Source organism: Eptatretus burgeri, chromosome 10 (genome assembly GCF_056783735.1).
Source record: "Eptatretus burgeri isolate ZD-2024b chromosome 10, Ebu_testis_v1, whole genome shotgun sequence".
Classification (NCBI taxonomy): Eukaryota; Metazoa; Chordata; class Myxini; order Myxiniformes; family Myxinidae; genus Eptatretus; species Eptatretus burgeri.
Genome location: NC_140970.1, coordinates 106,459,805 through 106,481,436, shown reverse-complemented (window position 1 = coordinate 106,481,436; position 21,632 = coordinate 106,459,805). Strand labels below are relative to the sequence as shown.

The 21,632-nt window shown below is 40.6% G+C and overlaps 1 protein-coding gene across 5 annotated transcripts in view; it reads left to right on the top strand.

Moving 5' to 3' along the window:
• Positions 1-21,093, top strand: part of LOC147019376 (folate receptor alpha-like) — a 44,293-nt gene extending 23,200 nt beyond the window's left edge. For 4 of the 5 annotated variants that reach the window (XM_085899861.1, XM_085899860.1, XM_085899858.1 and 1 more), the window contains exons 3-5: positions 2,963-3,166; positions 6,640-6,775; positions 12,085-13,511. In XM_085899861.1, coding sequence (XP_085755987.1) covers positions 2,963-3,166; positions 6,640-6,775; positions 12,085-12,371 — 627 coding nt within the window. In that variant the 3' untranslated portion in view covers positions 12,372-13,511. Of the gene's footprint in view, positions 1-2,962; positions 3,167-6,639; positions 6,776-12,084; positions 13,512-19,545 lie in introns of those variants that run through there. The other variant, XM_085899859.1, reaches the window with a different exon arrangement.
• Positions 21,094-21,632: the final 539 nt, after the last annotated feature.

The window sequence follows — 21,632 nt, the reverse complement described above, 5'->3', positions numbered from 1 at the left end:
AATGCATACTTCACGGTGAGATCACACGCTTCAGACAGACCATATACAGAGACCAGGGAAATTATACCCAAAGGAGTGACGAATCTTTCATCTCATAATACGCTCGTTGACTGGTGTTACCTCGATTTATCATTGGACACAGCTACAGCAACTCCTTGGGTGTGGTAACCATCAGATTGACCAGACCAATAGTATGTGTAACCACCTGCCATGATCTCACCACTATCAGGTGTCTGAACCTCAGAGTGCTGCAATACTGATGTTCAAACACTTGAACTCAGATAACATAGCAGGTGATCATCCTCTCTTTGAGATAGGACATTCCAGGCACCCACTAGAAGGGACTGCCTCAGGTTAACTCAAGGAGACAGCCATCTGGTGGATGACACCTCAGCAGCACCCCAACATGTACGACCGCAATCTGACCTGGGAAGGTTACGCTATGGTTTTCCTCCCAGAATCAGATTGGGGTCCCAAAGGGTTTGCGCCCAATACTGTCATCCAGTGAGCTGCCCTGTGGAGGGCAGCTGCACAGGAGGTACTCCCACAGTGGGTTTTCAGATTTCTTTATTGTTTTTAATTTTTTATTTTGTGTTTTGTGGAGTGAAGGGTTTTATGGTGGCCATAGTGCAAATCCTGCCACCAACCTCCTAAAAAAAAAAAAAAGTAAACCAACTGCAGGAGGATGTTCCCAGACACAGTTGGGTACTAGATTATGTTTCAATGTCATCACAAGAGACTGCAACAATGTTGTGAGCTCCTCTCACCTCTATTGTATCCAAACAAATTGTGGAAAATCACAGTATCACTCTGGAAGGATCATCAAAGAACCCACCTATCTATTTCCTTGGTCATCCACTGAAAGGGGTTCATTCTCTTAATGCTTGGCCTCACCATCCACCATCACCTTTCTTGGGCAAAGCACATGGCAAAGAAGGCCTCCAAAGCCAACTGCAGTCTGGGCATCCTTTATTGAGCTGTCTTTCCTTGGAAAAATCAGAGCAATGCAGTTTTAGGCCTTGTCCTTGATGGAGTACTGCTCTCCCCTTTGGGCTAGTGCCCCAGCATCACATCTGTCTCCTCGATTCTCTGGGTTCTAAAGCCCTCATTGTTGCAGTCTCTTGATGACCTTGAAATGCAGTCTGTTGCTCTCACATATTACCCAGATCGGTGGGTTTTTTTTCAGGATTCTCCAAAGCAACCAGACTACCTCTTCTCCAACATTGCTTCCTCTGTCCTTGAGTGTGCAATCAAGCAGGCAGTGCACACTCACCTCATGTTGGTCCCCAATTCTGACCCATGAAAATTACTCGCATTAACCTTTCTAATCTAACCATCTTATTTGGGAGTTTATTTACTCCGTCTTTCCTCTTATCCTATTGATTCCCTTGATGTTTGTACTATTGTCAGATCGACCTTGTTCTTCCATGAGTCTTGTTCCTGTGAAGAAAAACAAAAAATAAACAAGATAAGTGTGTATGTCAACTATTCAGGGCTGACGGGATGACTGAGAAGTCAGTACACGCACCTCTAAGTTGTCTAACCTGGGTTTGAATCCTGACCCAGGTATAAACTGTCATCCCAGTATTTCACAGGTAGAGCGATTCATCAATGTGTCATCATTCGGATGGACATTTTAAAGCCAGGTGTCCTCTCTGCCAGCAGTCGTTGGTGGCCGTTAAAGATCCCACTGTGTCCTTCGTGAAGAGTATGCGAGCTATTTCCGGCACCCTGAACAGATTACAAATCCATGCCCTTACCAGCAGAGGGCACTGCATCGGTGGTACTGCTGCCTCTTTGTCCAGTGATGCTTCCCCGCAGCCTTGTGCTGCATTCGAACAAAGAAGAATCGACTATTCACGAAATGCAAACTATACTCATGGAGATGAAAGTTTTTAGCATGTCAACAAAATGGTACTTTTGTGAAAAGTACAATAAAAAAAAACCAATCAAATTCAAATTTTCTTTCAACCATAAATGCAATGACCATCTGTACACAGGCTTTACCTTCCGTTCATCATGAGTGATGTAATGCACTTGGTACCTGCTGGCATTTTTGCGAAGGATGACCGACATGGAAACTGATAATTGTCGGTTCTGGAACAATCTTCAGCCCAATGGATACCATCGTCTTTGGCAGGACGAGTTGTACTATATCCGACTGACTGTCGTGGCCTTAACGGCAGATGGAACTTTTTATTTCGTGTTGAATCTTCCTTTTAAACGTGCATGTTGAAACTTTTAACGAGATGAAGTGCAAAGCTCTTCCAACCCCAGTTCATGTGAATTTGCTCCTAAATGTGTTGTTTTGGCAAATATTGTCAGCAGTAGTTCTTGCAATCGGCTCAAACTAATTTTGATGTCTGCAAGAGAGAACATCGCCAGTGAAATGGTGCGCTTTTAACTCTATTCCTTGTTTAGCTGTTGGTTCTATATTGCTTTTTGTTACTTCTATTTTTCATTTATAATGACCAGAATGAGACTGGTCCTCCTTTTTCTGATTTGATCATAAGGTACAATCCTGTTCTCAATTTATGGGCTGCCATGTTGCTCCTGCAGCTTTTCATAATATTGTAGGTGTCAAATGCTATGAGGACATGTTGAAAAGTAATGCCTCCTATTATTTCTCCAAAACAGGTAAACATAGGAAAACAGATATTTTTTTTTTTTTTTGTGAATTTGAGATTTACAAACTTTAAAACTTCAATAAAATAATACATTTTTATTTGTTTTTTCCCACACTTTCTCATGTATCATTAATTTGGCATCTTTGAAAGGCTACGCATGACTATTTTCACAAGTTTTCTCATTTTGCCTCATGTCGTAGTACGGAATGCTCTTGGTGTAATTAAAGCTAATCTGATCTCTTTATTTATTTTATTATTATTATCATTATTATTATATGATTGTTTTTTGTTTTTTTTTTGGTCCCTCCTCTTGTCTGTACCTCAACACAATCAAGTGCATCCCTTGGAAGGAAAATGCCTGCTGCACGTCCAACACAAGCCTTGAGGCCCACAAGTCTATGTCGTACCTTTATACCTTTAACTGGCATCACTGCCACCCTTTGGGTTTCCCAAAGATGAGTGAACGGTGTCTGAAGCATTTCATCCAGGATACATGCCTATATGAGTGTTCACCAAACCTGGGACCTTGGATTCGCAAGGTGGGTGATGTTGAAACAAAAGTGTCTGAAAATGTTAAACTTTTGAAATTTTATGTGCAATCCAACAGCTGTTCCAAAGGTTTTGTGTAATATGACAACTCTGCTGAAATGCTTGTAACTTTTTTTTGATTAAGCTGTGCAGTCGTAAGACCGACCCTCCAAGTACCATGTGGGGGCCACTGCCGGTTACATCTGAACATTGGACCAAGGCACGTATTGCAGGCCAGGTTTATAGCAAGCTCGTATTATTTTAACATTTCACATTATGGGACAAGCACAATAGGAGATGGAAAAAGCTTCTGATGAAGACTGCACAGACCTGAGTGAACATTACCCAGGCTGGACATTAAGACATTCATGTCATTTGATTGCTGACTAAACACTGCATCTGACAAAGGAATGTATTCTGACATCTGACAAAGGTTGATTCTATTGTGCAGTAGAACCAAAATGTTACCTGAAAATCCTCTCTTGGATTTGGTGGTGACCAACTTCCCCATCAATGTATCTCGCCCCTCCTCTGTCCCAATTGGTTGTTCTGATCATGTGCTTGTGATGGTCAACATCTCTCAAGCCATTTTCAGAACGGCCTCAACACCGGCGAGTCTGGCAGTTCACTCAGGCAAATTGGCAGAAGCCATCGTACTTCATATCAGGACTGATCTCCAATATATACAGCCTGGGAAATCTTCCACAGACACCTGCTCTCCTCTGTGCACAGATTAATCCCAACTTGTCTTGAGATATCACACTGATCCTCCCACTAAAAGTACACCGAATCATGTTGTGAAGCAGTTGCCCTGAAACCACAAGCATTCTCCTCCTGGAAGGTAACATGAAATCATTCTACAAAGCTTGGAAAGGTTGTCACTTTCAGGAGAGCCAGAAAACAACACCTGTCCAACCTCAAGATTGAACTTTCAAACTTGTCTCCCCCCTCTAAAACCTGGTGACACCTTATTAGGTTTGTCTCTGGGGTATTCTCCCCCTCGATCCCCTCCTTCTCAAATAGCACCACAGGAGTCTCTGCTCGTGAGAAGGCCAAATGCCTCAATTCTTTCCTTCTAAATTGTGTCCCGAACCCCTCCTTCTGTAACCATCCTTCCCAGTCACACCCAACTGCTCTTGGTCTCTTGGCCTGGTTCTTTGGCACCTGTGAAGGTGGAGAGGTTTCTGACAAAACTGCATTGGATGGCATCAGCTCACATGTGCAATAACCTCCTCTGCTGCTCTTGCACTTCCTCTCTCTGCCCTTTTCACCCTGACATTTTTCTGAGGTCATCTTTCATCTGCTTGGAAATCACCTAACTTCACTGCATTACATGAAAAGGTGCAAAAACGGATTCTCTTAACTACGATCAGCAAGATCATGGAATCCATCATCACAGTTGACATGAAGCCTTTCCTTTTCTTCAACAACCTCATCTTAGATCACCATTTCGGATTCAGACCTGGCCACTCTACCTTGAATATGCTGCTTCTACTTTCCCAAAAATGGTGGAGGCCCTTAATATCAGACATGAGATCAGGACCATCTCTCTGGACCTATCTTGAGCTTTTGATGCCGTCTGGAGTCCTGCATTGGTCTCCAAACTGTCTGCCTATGGAATCCAAGGCCAACTCCACTCTTGAATTACTGACTATCTCGACTCTCGTAGCTACCATGTGGCTTTCAATGGAACCCTTTCTTTTCCTCTCCCTGTCAAGGCTCGAGTACCATGTGACAGTGTTCGAGGCTCCATATTATTCCTAATCTTCATCGATGATCTCACTGACTCTTTGGAAAATCATTTTTATCTCTTTGATGATGACTCCATCCACTGTCATGACATTCCTCATCCAGACGGAGGGAGGCAGCAGCCTCTTCCCTCTCTTCAGATCATGACAAAATCACAATCTGGTTAAACTTGGAATGTCTTTTAATCCTGAAAAAAGCACTGCACTGCACCGCACCGCACCACCCCACACCCCACACACCTCTCTTAAAGAACTGTACCGCAAACCCTCCCATCGACCTTCTCAACAAACCTCTCAAATAAGTACACACACACACACACACACACACACACACACACACACACACACACACACACACACACACACACACACACACCTCAACTTCCACATTCTCTTCAATCATACCTCCCTCCAGGTCTTCAAGACAGATGTTCACCATCTCAGATCATCCTCCATCCAAAACCATGATCTTGTCTACACATGTTAAATCTCCTCCACCCCAAAGTTTGTTTATTTATCCATATTGTCCACCCATTGTGTTCTGCCCTACTCCTCATTGTTACCCACATCCCTTGTTTGTCCATCTGCCTATTTTATCCCTCTGCCCTGCTGTTGATGCATCTCCCTTCTCCTCCTGCTGTTCCTTTTGTTGTCTTTCATCCTGATTTGTTCTTTGTTATAGCTCTTCCATGAGCCTTGACTATAGCAATCTGTCTCCGTCTGTCTGTGCGACCGCCGTTTCTCGACCACCGCCGGTCCGATCTGATTGAAACTTTCCAGGAATATTGCCGGGGACCCGCGGATGTGCCTTTTCAAGGTTTGATATTAATCGGACGAGCGGTTCCCAAGTTACGGCCATTTTATTGCTTTTTTCAGTGTTGGAAAGGTGTATATATCGCAGCTGAAGTGTCGTTCCACCTTATCTTTGGGGAAAAATGGCATGGAAAGGCGATATAACAGCATATTAATAATAGCACAATAATTGGCAGTAATAAAAAGAATAACGTGATACATTGACAGGACACGGTGCTATGACGTCACATATGACATCACAATTAATGGGTTTTTTTTTTTGCACGATTGACGTCACAATTCTTCTTCTTCATACAAACAGCAACAAACAAACAAAAACCCCAACCTGTCAAAGTTTCGTCCATAACTTTTTGAGGTGTCCAGCTCACAAACAAACCAGTGAATACACAACCTTCGTGCACTTTCGCTGGTGGAGGTAAAAAGCAAGAATTGGCACAAATGAAGAAAAAAGTAGAAATCTGTGAAAGATTGAAGCGATGCGTAAGATGGAGGAAGAAAAATCAGGCGTTACAAAACTAAGATGGATGAATAGATTTCAGCAGTTGGTGCTTCAGGCTGAAACACAGTAACATAACAGGTATAAGCTAACAGATGTCTGTCGGCTGGGAAGTAAAGTCCACACAGCATCAGGATATTGTGCAAACATGATCTAATTACCATAACTCTCAGCTGATTTGAGATAATTGTTACCTTCGATGTGGCCTACCTTCCCAGGAGTTTAAGATGGTCATTGCTCACCCACGACCCTTGTCATTTGACATTTGTGGCATTTAGTGAGGATGCTATTTTGACCAAAATAAAATTGTACACTTTTTAAATTGACCATCATAACACGGACACATCATGGTGTGTTTCCTACAACCGAAACGAGATATGATCATACACTTTTGCATGTTTGGCTAAGGTTCAGTCGTGCATTGCAGGTTGACAGCTCATGGAGGAAGGAGAGAATTCTTTTTGTGCCGCTGTGTAAGGATGACTGTCAGCAATGGTGGGATGACTGCCGTCTGGACTACACATGTAAAAGTAATTGGCATAAGGGTTGGAACTGGACAACAGGTGGGTTGGAGCATGGACCATCCTGTTTTATTTATGTGAAGTGTCCGTGATGGTTTGCTTCCCTTTTTTTTTTTCTTTTTTTCTTTCGTTTTTTATTTTCCAGCTGTTGTGATGGCTTCAACTCCGCTGAGAAATCTTTGCTTGTTTCTGACTGTGGTCCCACTGTCACTACGTTGCCTTTTGTTGTTCCTTGTCAAGTCGCTCTTCCATAATCCTCCATAAACTAATTCACAATTTGAGGACATGGAGACTTGACTGTTTGCTTCAGATTCATCTGATATGCAACATTTATATTTAATGTATGAAACAAGAAGATAACTTGAATATACCATATTATCCAGTGTATAAACCACACTTTTTTTTTTTGGCAAAAAAAAAGGTAAAAGTTTGGGTGCGGTTAATACATGGGTATCGAAAAAAAAACCGGTTTTAAAAACGATCAATGCTGAATTTAAATTGTATTCCAAATGAACACTTTTGTTATTTATTTTTTAAGCAGTTGGAACTGCCTTTAAACTCAATTCCACCATTTAAATTTCGAAAATAGGTTCAGGTTAAGAGTTTGTGCAGCGTTGTATTAACCGTGTTTGTAAATTAAATGTCATGCTCAGAAACTTCCAGACACTCAGAGGTTAGTTGTGTGGTGTACATAGAGCCTTGTGGCTCTGAAAATGCCATTAAACACAAAAGAACACCACCTGGTCTTGCATCAAAATAATTATTCACAATAGCTAGAGTCAAATAACAGAGCATCCACCTCAAATATGTTTGCGTTGCAAGCTTCTCGTATGTCGTGTCAAGAGGAAGACACTGCTCAAAGACCAGTTTCCAGCTGGTGTCATTGTTTGTGCGCAGCAGAAGAGATGGATAGAAGAGGGACTGGGTGCGCACGGTGTGGAGTAGTAGGCCGGATGGTGGTCTCTCCTGCCGGAGCATGCTCATCCTGAATGTGTTCAGTTGTCACAAGGCTGACACCTTCACGATTCAAGCTAACCTTCAAACACGAGGTACGACTGTTTCAACTCGCACCATCCATCACCCCATTCCCATTGGGACCATACTCTGCACAGAGCGTTGGTACTGCCGAAGCAGTCTCCTTGGCTATTGGGTACAATCCTAGGTGGGTCGCCACTCCGACGCAGGATACTCGAATGACTCGGTCATCCCAGCAAGCTGGTACTCATTTTGCCGACCTCGGAAGGATGGCAGGCTGAGTCAACCCCCTGGTAAATTAATTCAGCGGGAAACGGGGTTTGAACTCAGGACCCGAGGATCCCAAGCTGCCACCCTTACCACTGAGCCAACACCAGGCCTGTGTTGAATAGATTTCAGCATCTATTCAGATTTCAGAATAGATAGATAGACTAGACTGAGCCAACACCAGCCAACAAAACCCATCCATCACCAACTCGATGAAAGGGGGTTCCATGGTAAGAGACCCAGGAACACCGCACTGCTGAGAGAGACGTAAGAAAGCCAGACTGGAGTTTACCAAAACGCACCTGAACAAGCCAACATCCTTCTGGGAGAACGTCCTGTGGACAGATGAGACCAAACTAGAGCTTTTTGGTAAAGCACATCATCTCTACATTTACAGAAAACAAAATGAAGCCTTCAAAGAAAAGAACACCTTTCCTCCAGTCAAACATGGAGGAGGGTCAGTGATGTTTTGGGGTTGCTGTGCTGCCTCTGGCACTGGATGCCTTGAATATGTGGATGGCATCATGAAATCAGGAGATTACCAAGGAGACATTTTGGAGCACAATGTTCAACCCAGTGTCAGAAAGCTGAGCCTGTCGAAGGTCATGGGTCTTGCAGCAGGACAATGACCCCAAACACACTTCAAAAAGTACCAGGAATGGTTCAAGATAAAACGCTGGACTGTTCTGAAGTGGCCAGCAATGAGTCCAGATCTAACTCCCATTGAACACCTGTGGGGAGATCTGAAAACCAGTTTAGAGAAGGCACCCTTCAGATCTGGGAGAATTGGAGCAGTTTGTACAAGAAGAGTGGGACAAACTGCGAGTAGAGAGGTGTGGGAATCTCATTCATGGCTATAGGAAGTGCTTGACTGCAGGTATTTTGTCCAAAGGCCATGATTCCAAGTATTAAATCGAGGGTGGCAATAATTTTATCAATTCCATTTCTTTTTATTTTCTGATTTAAAAGGATATATTAGGTTCTGTAATATGAACAGTGAAATAAAAGTATTTTGTCTCCACAATTCTTTATCAGTTTCAACTTATTTTCAGAGAAAATTGTGAGTTATTTGAAAAAAGTGCAAGGGTGCCAATATTTTTGGCCACGACTGTATGTATTATATAATAATTGCTTATAATACGGTGAGTGTAATTTTAGAATCCTGATGTTTACAAAATCTAATTTCGACAAATGGTATGTGACCAGCAACAGTCTACAGAAAGCAGTTGTAATGCTGATGGTCATCCAATTGAGGTCTGGAAGGTATCAAGTTGAGATCATCAAGTGGGCAATCCCGAGAGAGATCTAAGAATTGATTTGGTTTCCTGAGCAGGTCCTAGCTTGAAAAATTCATCGTCATCGATTCTTTTCACCAAGCTCTCGACTGCACACGGGATATTTCAGAAACTTCTGCCACATTTTTATCAAACTGTGGTAGATCCTGGTTTAATGACAACTGTTCACTACAAGCAAACAGATGCACCGCTACCTATTATAATCATCCCTCTAATTAAGAATTCCATTCGTTATTCCCAGTTTCTGAGACTCTGCCACCTTTGCAATAATGATTTTGACTTTGGATCCAAAGCTTGTGAAATGGCAGTTCTTTACAGATTGTGGCTGTCCCAGCTCTTTTATGAAGAACGTCCTCAACCGTGTCCGATCGATCCGTTGGATCCGAACAACAACCAAAAATCTTCTTCTTTCAAAAACCACACCTAATAGTGATTATTTCGTCTCACTTTGGTGCATCATCCCAACAGTCTTGCAGTCAAAATAAACTTTAAAATCCTCCAGGACGACATAAACTACTTCCATTTTCTCTCAACCACTTGTTTTCATTCAAACGAGAGAAAACTTTGCAGAATTTCCTGGTCAAAGGCACACTACCTTACGATCTACCACCTGGAATATTCAAATACCTGCGACTTCATCAATATCAGGTCCTAAGCACACCATCAATATTGAGGATGATTTTGTGCCTGTACCACCTCCAATGTAATCAACTATTTCATGCTCACTTTGCAATAAACACTACATCCGTGAAACTGGATGACAGCTTGGAGACCGCTTTCGCAAACACCTCTACGATGTCAGAACCAAAAACGATGATCTTCGTAAACTGCTTCCTCATCACTTCAACCATGCAGAACATGTTATTCATCATTTGTCTGGTTGTGGTTTGATACTCCACCATGGGAGCAATGAGTCCCAGAAACTCAAAGAACAGTATTTCATCTATAAACTTTGAACATCAGTACCAAACAGGCTGAAAGCAAAGTTATTTCTGTTCGTCACCATGCCCACTCAGACTCGGTCTTCACCCCTCTACTTCCACTTTTTCAATCCATTTATTTCCTCCTCCTTCATCTTCCACTTCCTTTTCTTTCTACCACTCTCACCTTATCACCCATACTCCCTTCCACACCCCTTACTCATTTATATGCCCCCCCATACTTCTCCCTTCTATGTGCCCCATACTCCCTTTGTGTCTTCTTTTGGAGTTGATCAGGCCTCCATAGAACCTGTGCCGAGAAGCATGTGGTTTGTAGCCTTTGTGTTCACTGAGCAGAGGTGCTCGATGAGGTCACCCACGGAGACTCTTCCAACACTAAATGTATCTCTTGTGGGCTGTGGTTGGGGTTTTAAAGTACCGAGTCTCGGACACCGCAAACATAATTTCTGGGCGGAACCATTGTGCTGCCCATAAACGATGTTTGTGGCGTCCGAGAGCTCAATTTCTTGCCCCTGCCTACCTGAACAAGTATCATTTGTAATCCTCTCCCTCTGTGCAAATCAACGAGTTTTTATTTTTATTGTTATTGTGTGCATCTCTTTGGCAGCCCTCATTTGATAGTCCTTGTTTATTCAGTTTGTTTCAACTGCTGTGTACATGTTGTGAGGCCTTTTAAAGCATTATCCAATTGAAATTGCCTTATTTTGTGAAGTTTTATATCTCAACATAGTTGTGTGTGTACACTGAACACAAGGGTGAACAAGAAAGTATCTCAAAATGCAAAACCCATTGGTGTCTGCTTTGAAATCAAACTAAACTTGATGAAGGCAACAGTTAACTGTTACGGCACTCGGTAGAGCATATCCGTCTGTCAGTCTGAACAGTTTACGTTTTGTTTCCCATCGATGGGCCGAATGTGGATCCGTACCTCCAAAATAAAATCTGCTTGCTTTTGTCACCTTCCAAACTCATCCAGCAAGTTTTGTCGTGTTCTGTCCACAACTTTTTTTTTTATTGTAATGTTCTATTTCGTTTTTTGGCCCTTCATCTCAATGGTGAAGAATCTCCAAAAAATTCATCTTCGGATCTTCACCAAAATCTAATGCATTCGTCCCCTGTCCACCAAATTTAGTCCAAATCCTCATCTCCCAGGTGAAAGCAAACCCACAGGTGCAACTGTGCAGTGGTGGGACTAATTAGGGCTATTTATAGTTACCATGACTTTGCCCTTTTACATTTTGACCAAATTATTAATTATTTTCCTCCATATTCTCTCAACAAAGGTGTGTTGAAAATTTGATGACCAAAGCTCATATGGTAAAAGCTGTGGCTTAGAGTCTAGACACACACACACACACACACACACACACACACACACACACACACACACACACACACACACACACACACACACACACACACACACACACACACACACACACACACACACACACACATACCCACACAAGCACGTAATTGTAGAACTCTGTCTCCCAGTGTGTGGGTGACTGGTTTGAGATGAAGCTACAATTTCAGGTTGATGAGTTTGTGCCACATGAAAGGGGGTTTTATTTTCTTCATTTTATTTTATTTTCCATGAGGTTAACTAGCCATATGTGATTGCTTTGCTGTCTGGGCCATTTTGGTTTCCCACGGTTTCGGGTGAGGGTTCTATCTTGGAGTTTCTCTCTTTCCTTTGGGTGCACCCTGTGGATGGTCTCCACCATTGGGCATGAGAGAATATCAAAAAAAACAAAAACTTTTGTTCTTGTGGTCGAAATTATTATTATTTTTTAACTTCTTGTATCCATCCCTACAGGCTTGTGTGCTCGTTTTGTGAGAAAATGTCTTTTGTGTCATTCTTTCTACACAGGCACAAACCAATGCCCAAAGAATACTCATTGCTTGCGGATTGACAGGGTCTTCCACACGGCTAAAGACCTTTGTGAGAATATATGGAGCAATTCCTTCAAGTTCACCGACCACGACAACACAAGCGGGCGTTGCATCCGCATGTGGTTTGACAGTGGAAAGAACCCAAATGGAGCTGTGGCACACCTCTATGCAAAAGAGATGGGCTTGCTCTCTGGTGAGGCTCCCCTCCATCCTTTCCTTTCCCTGCTGGCCTTGGTCATTGTTCTGAGCTTATTGCATGTCTAACTGGATCTCCTGATGACAAATCTATAAGATCCTGAGTTCATTTTATCTTTGTGAATGACAGTGAGGAAGATTTCTCAATTTAATGCACATTATCACAGGTCAAAGTGTTTTATCGACGACCTTGTTCAAGGCTGCTTTGCATTGTGCATTTATTGCCTAATGTTCCCCACAAAGTAGAGGTGACCAACATCTGATTTGTAATTGTTTTCTTGCATCATGTTCATGACCTTGTTGCCGTCATTGAGCTTGAGCTTTCACTACACTGCCATACGTGTGTAATTTATATCCATCCCTTCTATCCCAACTTCGATTGACATGTGGTACACTAACTCGTGACAGTTGAGGGACCTGTTTTGGTTCCCCAACCGACCCAAAATATTTGTTTGAGCTTACTTTGTCAACTGGCAATATCTGATTTGGAAGTTTATGTTGTGATGACAACACTTTGTTGTATTTTGTGATTTCCAAGGATAGCTACAAACAAATCCAGTTGAAGAATGATCATCCGAGATCATCATTGGCTCTACCAGATGGTACAGAGGCAGCATATTTGCCTTTGACGTGTCGAGGCAGGGTTCGATTCCAGACCCGACTATAAACTGCTGGATTGGTGCTTTGCCGGTGGTGTTCCATCAATGTGCTGTCCATCAGATGGACGTTAAGTCGGGTATCCCATCTGCTGGCATTAGTTGGTGATTGTGGATCCCACGGTGCCTTCTGCAAAGATTAGATGAGCTGTTGCTGGCACCTTGAAAAATTTCCAACATTCTGTCGCCACCAAGTGAACGTTTGTTTTTGCTAGCGAATTTGTCAGACTTCAGTGAAAATCTTCCCTCCCCACGAGAATGAGGGAGTAACTGGGGGGGGGGGGTGTTTAAATGAGTAGACATGTTGATTACAGCCTTACAAAGCTTTCTTTTTCCATGTCGTAATGACTTTTATTCACAATTATTTGGTCTTGCACTGCCTATCCATGTGTGAACACTATTCTCACATTTGTTGGGGTGATGAGCTTGATTTGAGTAAATTATTTTGCTTTGGTGTGAGATGATGTTGCATTCATTTTGCATGTCTGTATATGGTTTATCTACAGGATGGCTTTATTTTTGGATTTTCAATAATAAAACCGAGTACGAGCAACCTTGTAGCGAAGTGCTACGTATACTCCCGCCACCCCCACCCCTCCTTTTCCAATATGTTGCATGCCTTCATTAACGTAGAGCACGTACTCGATTGTAATATTGAGCTGGAGTCATCCAATCCCAGCTAAGGCACTTGGCATTGGGCCAATGTCTGCACCACTGTTGACCAAATTTATTATTTTTAATGCTTTTGCATGTGGACGATGTCAAATCTACATTCATTTTGGTGATCTTCGACCATCAACTCCTCTTGTAACCATTCCAGGTTTTGCCAATGGTTTGCTTGCTCGGATGGCCGAGTGCCAGAGATGCCAATTAAACAGGTCCTGCCGAAATGTAATATTAAATTTGATCTGCCACGAGCTAGGTACGAAATGGCTTTGGGAACCTGTCATGCTGCTACTTACATTGTGCTTACATTGCTAATGCAATGGCCCCCTGTAGCTTAGGGCAGGAATTTATACAGGGTGCTGGCAATGTCACCTCCTCTTCATGCAAGACTGTTAGATATTTAACTTCCACAAACACTTTTCATGCCTGTGCTGACCAAGTCACCTGAAGGCATTGTTTTCGGGTCGTCCGTCCGTGCTAATTTTCTCTGCAACCGCTTATCCAATTGACAATTTTCACCATAGGTGTGACTATTCGTGTCGAATGTGTCAATGATTTAATAACCACAGGTCATGTGGTGTGGCAGCCATGTTGGAAAAAAGGAAGAACTTTGCACCTCTGCATCTCAAACTGCTCCGTGGAAAAATAAAAATGGATACTTTGCACATGTGAAGTACTCCGCCATGGGAAATAAGTGTAATATTTACCTCCACCACCCAAGGTGAAGGAGGTTCTGTTTTCACTCCTCTCTGCGTGTTTGTTACTTGAAAAATCGAAGATTTTTTCAAGTGTATTGGTTAATCGATTTTGTTACTTTGTGAAAAAAAATTTTTGCCATGTATTTGTCTGTCGTGTTTGCCACACGATTTTTGGTCACAGTTGTCAAACAATCGTTCTGAAATTTGTGTGGAGGTGACTGGCCAAGGACAGCAACACTTAATTTTGGTGAAGATCTGGATCTGAGAATTTTTAAAGTGATTCTTCACCATTGAGAGATAGGGCCAAAAACTATATACAAAGCACAATATCTCAAAAGGTTATGGGTGGATTCACACAAAACTTGGTGGATAGGTTGGGTGTGCCACTCGGAAGAACTGATTCAATTTTGGTGAAGATCCGGATATGAGAATTCTCACTTCCAAAATCGAAGATTTTTCAAGTATATTGATCAATCGATTTTTGTTATTCTGTCTGTTTGTCGCCGACATGTCACAATTTTAAACTGATCTTAACGAAACTTAACCACATGGTCGAGTTTGTCATAAGGAAGAATCCTATTGTTTTTGAGGTCAAAAGGTCAACAACTAAGGTGGTATTTCTAAAATCCTCAATTTTCATCCATTGACTTGAAATTCATTGAATAATTATTGTAACTTTTGGTGAAGTACCAGCTTCCTTCTGCGGTTTCCAATCCAAATTCACCAAACATCTTCACAATTTGTCTTCAACCTTTCCTTCACCTAATTTAATGTAATCTTTATCCAAAAATAATAACATAAAAATGGTCTCTTAAAATGTTCCAACTTCTGCTTTCACACGTGCGGTTCTCGGTATTTTATCATAATTCATTCTTCTTTTACTTCTTTAAAAGGCCGTTTTCAATTCGACCTTTCCTTCATCCCGTGTCTGAAACGTCCAACTATTACAACGTTTCTCTTCTCAATTCTCTTTATTCTCCTTTATCACATCTCGAACATGCATTGCAAACTGGGATTTTAATTTTTTAAATGTCATTGTTCCATAAATCGTCCCTTTTTTCCAACTTCAGTGCCAATTCTCCCCATTTACTTCAATCTACCTCCTAACTCCTCACTTGTTATCCACTCTCCTTACACCTCCCATCTTGCTTCTCATCTTGCCTCCGCTCTTGGCACATCATTACTGTCTTCTGCTTCAGTATCAGCTCCTCCTCTGTTGTCCCAAAGTATGTGGTGTTAGAACATCTGTGGGCTCCATTCTAACCTAACAGATACCTCACTCTCTCAATTAGTACACAGTACACTCATCACCACTCACCACCACAAACACCACTTCCTTTCTCTCAGCACACCCCCCTCCCCCTCTTCCCAACCCCTCAAATCTTGTACCTCCTCCTGCCCGCTCCCTTCTTCAACATACCTCTACCAAGTCTCATTCTTCCCCTCTCCTCACCTCTCCCATTGCCTTCCTGCACCTTGGCCGTGCCTACTCTCATCGCCTCCCCTCCCTCTCAAAGCAAACTTCGCTCTTCCCCCTCCAAGCTTCCCTCTCACCTTTCTCAAAAACTCCTCCCCCTTCACCCTTCTCCCTCAACTCTCAACCTTCTCCCTCCAGTCTTCCCCCTCACTTCCCCTTCCCAAAGTTCCCCCCCACATCCACAAAGCTGCATCCTTCCCCTGCCCTCTCTCTTACATCTCATCATGCCACCTCCTCCAATCTTCAACTGCCTTCTGCCCCACTCTTATTACTCTATACTGTACCTCAACCCAGCATGACCAAGCCTTTCCTCCTCCTCATCTGGTCCTCTCACTGAGCTCTTCTGCAATCCCCCCACTTTCAACAACTTTCCTTACCTCCATCTCATCCTACCCTCACCCTCCCCTGCATCCAAAACCCCCTCCCTCTTCCTTAACAATGTGGACCTCAAATATCTGGGGCCTTCGCTCAAAACTGACATCTTTCCATAGAGGTTGCCACTGATAAAGCAGACATTATCTATTTGACAAACTTTCCTCCTTCAAGATGTCTCTGACTCCCTAGTATCTCTCCCTGGTTGCTCCATCCTCCGGTTTGACAGATCTGAGCCTCATCCTGGCAGCGGAGTTGCTCTCTTCACCAAAAGCTCCATTCCTCACTCACCATGACTTCCCTCTCCCCCACACCCCCAGGAATACCTCTGGCTACGGCTTCCCTCCACTCCCACCTCATGTTTATATGTGTACTGTACCGTCCACCTAACAGTGATGACTCCATTTACACCTCACTATCCAAAAACATGGACCAACTTCTATCTTCTCATCCAAACTCTCTTCCTCATTTGTGGTGACTTCAATTGTCAGCATACCAGTTGTCTGCGTGTGGGTACCTCTTTCACCTGTCATGGCACTTCAGCAAAAGACTTCTGTGACTCCCTGGGACTGACATAATCGGTTAATTTCCCGACCCGGATCTCAACCAACGGTACTCCATCTCTTCTGGATCTGATTTTGACCAATTTCCCTGAAAATATCTGTTCTTCCTCCACTCCAATCGGTTCATATGACCACATGCTTGTCAAAGTATACATCTCTTTGGCTGTTGTTAGAGAACCACCTCAGTGCTGTCGAGTCTGGCATTTCACTCAGGCTGACTGGCAGGGACTTTAAGCAGCCATGAAACTTCGAGACTGGTTCTGTACCCATCCTCCCACAGCCAGTTGTCTTACACTTCCTCCTGCCCATTGTACACTGAAGCTTGTGGCGAGGCAGTTGTCCTGAAATAACTTGCCTTCGCCTCATGGATGGCTAATCCAACGAAGGCAATCTCAGTTCCTTCCACAAAGGTTGGAACAAGTGTTAGTAGAAGATAAATGGGGTTTCTGGGACTCCCATTCAAATGAATGTGGATAAAGGGAAAAACTTTGACTCAAGCCCCAAAAGCCCAAAATAGGAAACTGATTTTCTCCCCCTCCCATACAAGCAAATGTAAAAATTGAGACTGTGAAAGATTGAGACTTGCTGATTAAAGCACTTCTTCCCTTTCATATTTTCATTCCACTCAGAGCGAACCAGCGAATATTTTCCCATGTTCTACTTCAGGGAATAACTTAATTTTCTTTACATTCATTTCCATCGAGTATATTCACAAAGAATAACTTGGTTCTTGGTATAAGTGTCTTTGTTGAGCAGAAATGAAATGATAAACTTCTCTTAATGCTCTTATTTGACCACCTCCTGAGCCACATATCATTTTGAGATTGTAGTGAATTGTTTTTCCATTGTTCAATTGAAAATCAAAGTTTTCAGTCCATTCAAGGATATTTTTTTTTCTTTACATCCTCCAACTTATTTGGAATTAAATTTATCCACTTATTTGTTTTATCTACTTTTACCTGGGTTATTTCTTCAATAAGACTTATTTGATATTTCTCACATTCTTTATGTTTCCCATTTAAATACCAAGGCTGATTACATCTCCACTCTTTGGTTTGGTTATTGCTTGGTTCTATCATTTATAAATCAGTAAAAAAAAAAGTAAGCCTGGTGTTTGCTCAGTGGTTAGGGTGGCGGCTTGGGATCCTAGGGTCCTGAGTTCAAGCCCCGTCAGCCACTGAATTGATACACCAGGGGGTTGACTCAGCCTGTCATCCTTCCGATGTCGGCAACATGAGTACCAGTTCCAGTGTGTGTACTGGTAGAGGGGCACTGCATCAGCAACAGTCGCGATTCAAGAAATGATAGCTATCCCAGCAGCTCAGCTGCCATACGACCACCACCAATCAGTAAAAAAGACTGTGGAAGCCTGTTAAAATTCCCAACCCAATATCTTGACACTTGTACTTAAACCATAAGGGAGACTTGATTCCATTCTCTAAAATCTTTCTTTATCATCAAAAGCTCCTCATGCTTTCTTATTTATCTCTTCTGTATATAATTGATTTTTATAACTTCTTATTGTATTCATTTTTCTGTACTCTTCCTTCTTTAAGGTTAAACAGTTGTAATAATGTTTAAAGTTTATTGTTTCCTTGATTATATTTTTCTTTATTCCCTTTAGCTTTCAATGTTACAATCACACCTTTCAATGTTATTATTATCAATATACATAAAAGCATTAAACTTTGATCTCAATCCTATAAATTCACTCATGACCTTCCCACCCAATTCATCTTTAAACTTACCAATAACCTTTTTATTCTTTGATGAAAACAACACATCACCTGACTTATAATTACTTGTATCATATATATCAATGATATCCGCATATACATCACTTGTCTTAATTTCTAATATAAAACTATCTGTGTCCATGTATAACAATGACGCATTATCCTTTTACTTTGATTTTAAATTTTTATAGTAATCGTCATACATTAACTTTGACAAGTCAAGAATTGATGTTCCTATATATAAATAGGTTTATCCATTTCAATACTCTTTTTCAAACGAATAGCACAAAAGTTCTCTGAAAACACCTCCGCTCGATCAAAACTTGGTCTATTAGTTAACTTTGAAGCCTGTTTTGATGTAGAAGATGTAGAAAGTCATGTTTTGTCGATTCCTCACATTTTCCATAGTCTTTCCAAATACAGCATTATTCATTAATTTATAAAAGTCCTTCTCAAAATCTGTTTTTGCTTCTGTTCTCCTTTTTGTATTAAAATCAATATACTTCTTTTACCAATGACTGTTTAAATTTCAAAATCCTATGAATTTTCCTCACTCTTAACCCAGCAGATAAATATTGTCTCAAGTTCCTTTGATGCAAAACATAACTTTCTTTATCATTTAATGTAGCAAGTAGTTTTTTCTGGAGATTTACCTTTTACATTGAATGACTGTTGGTAATCACTTAACCATTCTTTTCTTGGTCTTTATGTTTATGATGAAGTTCTTCTGGATATTTTAAATCAACCTCAAAATAATATCCAACTTCAGCTTCATCCAATTCTTTTTGAGAGGAGACAACAATGTCTTGTAAAACTTTTTCATAATGTTTTTCTTTAACCATTTAAGTTTTCCATAAGGTAAAGATTGAGACATAGCCCACCCATACAAATTGTTAGCATTATAATACATCAGATAAGAGTTGTCATTCTTATTATAATCAGGAAGATATTTGTTATTTGCTTTAGCATATCTCTTAGAACATACTTGAGATATTCCTCCTCTTTTAGCCTTCTCTATCATTAAAAGCAGATCTATATCACTGATTAATTCCAAATACTGTTTTGTCATTTTTAGCTCGCCTGTTTGAAGAACAGAGAGCGATAGCGATACCCCCGGTGTGAGCGTCAGCCTGAGCGTGAGCGTGAAAATGTTAAAGATTTTGGTGCAAGTTATTTCCTTTCTTATATTTTTATCCATCACACTTTTTTACTGATTACAATATACAAATACATATATTGCTTTAAAATTATTTGGATCAGACTTCACTGCAATGCTTTATAAAAAAAATATTAGACTCGTCTTTTAAAAACGATAAATGTATAAACAGGCGAGCATTGGGTGGCTTTGACACCAACTCTGGTTAACATTGCACTCAAAGCCAAACCTGTGGCTGTGTAATCGTGAGTGGGGTCTAATCCATAACAATTTTTATTATGACAGACTGTTCTAAAAGTTTCAAACACATCAGCCAATAACAATACATCAGTTTTAAGATACAAATCATGATATTCTCAAAGATTCTTTAAATTAAACTTCTTCCAAACCTTTTTAGCTTGTGTATAATCTCTATCGGAAATATGAGTTTTATTCAATTTCCTCGAGAAACTTTCCCTTGAAGGAAGTTGTGTTTCTTTAAACTTCTCAAATGAATCCATATAGTCATACGGATATATTCCCTTTTGTGACAAGAGATCAATCTCTTCTTGATTTGAGAAATGTGATTTAAGATTCGGTAAGTTTTTAATATTTGATGCTAAGTTAGATAATGGACTTGCCATAAAATTTGCATGTGTCAAGACATCTGATATGGGTTATGGGGGATGTATGAATTGTTTTTGTGAATGAGATGTATTTTTGATCTGTGTTAGGAATGGCAGAAATATCTCCAGATGTCTTTGAAAGTTCATTTACAAATAGATGTGTGTCATAATGAGCGTTGTTGTGAAGAAAGACGGGAATAAAGTTTGGGGGCTTGTAATTAAGATTACAATGGGAATGAGCTGGAATTCTATATTTTCCAGTAAGATGACAATGATCCCTAACTTTGACCTCTCCCTCAATTTTCTCCTCACAAATATGACAGATACTGTTCTTTCTAAATTCCCTTTTCTCTCCGTTTGTTAATGACATTGGTTTATAGGTTTTAACCATTATTTCTTAGTCTTGTGCAGTCTTTTTCTAATCGTCTTACAAACTCCTCTGAGGCATCTTCTCCTCGATAAAGTTCTAACTTGTATTCATCACCAACAGATGATTTGATACAATAACAGAAACCACAAGGAGTATGTTTATGCTATTTATTTGGATTTGGAGAAACTATCTATCTTTTCAACGATACTTTCAAAATCAGCATATATCAAACGGATGTTTTCTAGATTTCTTAAAATCTTTGAATGATATGTTTGAACCTGCTTTTGGTAAATTGATTACGGTCAATTTATGATTACTACAATATTTTAAATGTTGATTTAATCATTCTTTTGTATCAAAGGAGTTGAGACATCTCTTACAAGGATACATTTTACATTTTCTTTTGTACAGTTGTGATTTGGTTAATCTTGAGAAATTTTTGATGAAAGCATTATGTGATTTTTTCCTTTGAATTAAAGTTGAGAAGGTCAATGTGTTTCATCATTTTTATAGTTTGAAAATTTTAATATCTGAACTTTGTTTGTTTCTGTTAATCCATATACATTAACAGATAGATTATTCATTTTATCAAATTTAGGAATATCTCTCAATGACATCGGAAACTTTAAATCTTTAACATTTAATGTATTCTCGTATTTCTTATAATGTTCAACCCTTTCAGGATTCCATCGTGGAGGATCTAAGTGAGCAAGAATAGACCATAGAAACATTTATTATCTTTGTTTTGAATATTAACAACCGCTTTCTTAAGTTTTATCTCTTTTGGTAAATCAATATAAGAAGAAGCTTGAAGAGGATCTGATTTTTTTTTTTATAACATTTATATTAATGATTACAAACATCGCAGTACGTTGTATTCACCATATTTATATAACAAAACCTTGCTTAAAATAAAATTTTGTTGATGAAAATTCCGTTTTATCGGTGAATCTGTGCTGAAAACCATTTTATCCTCCAACTTTTTTCACTTAATAAATACAATGCATCAAGACACAAAAGACAAGTTTCAA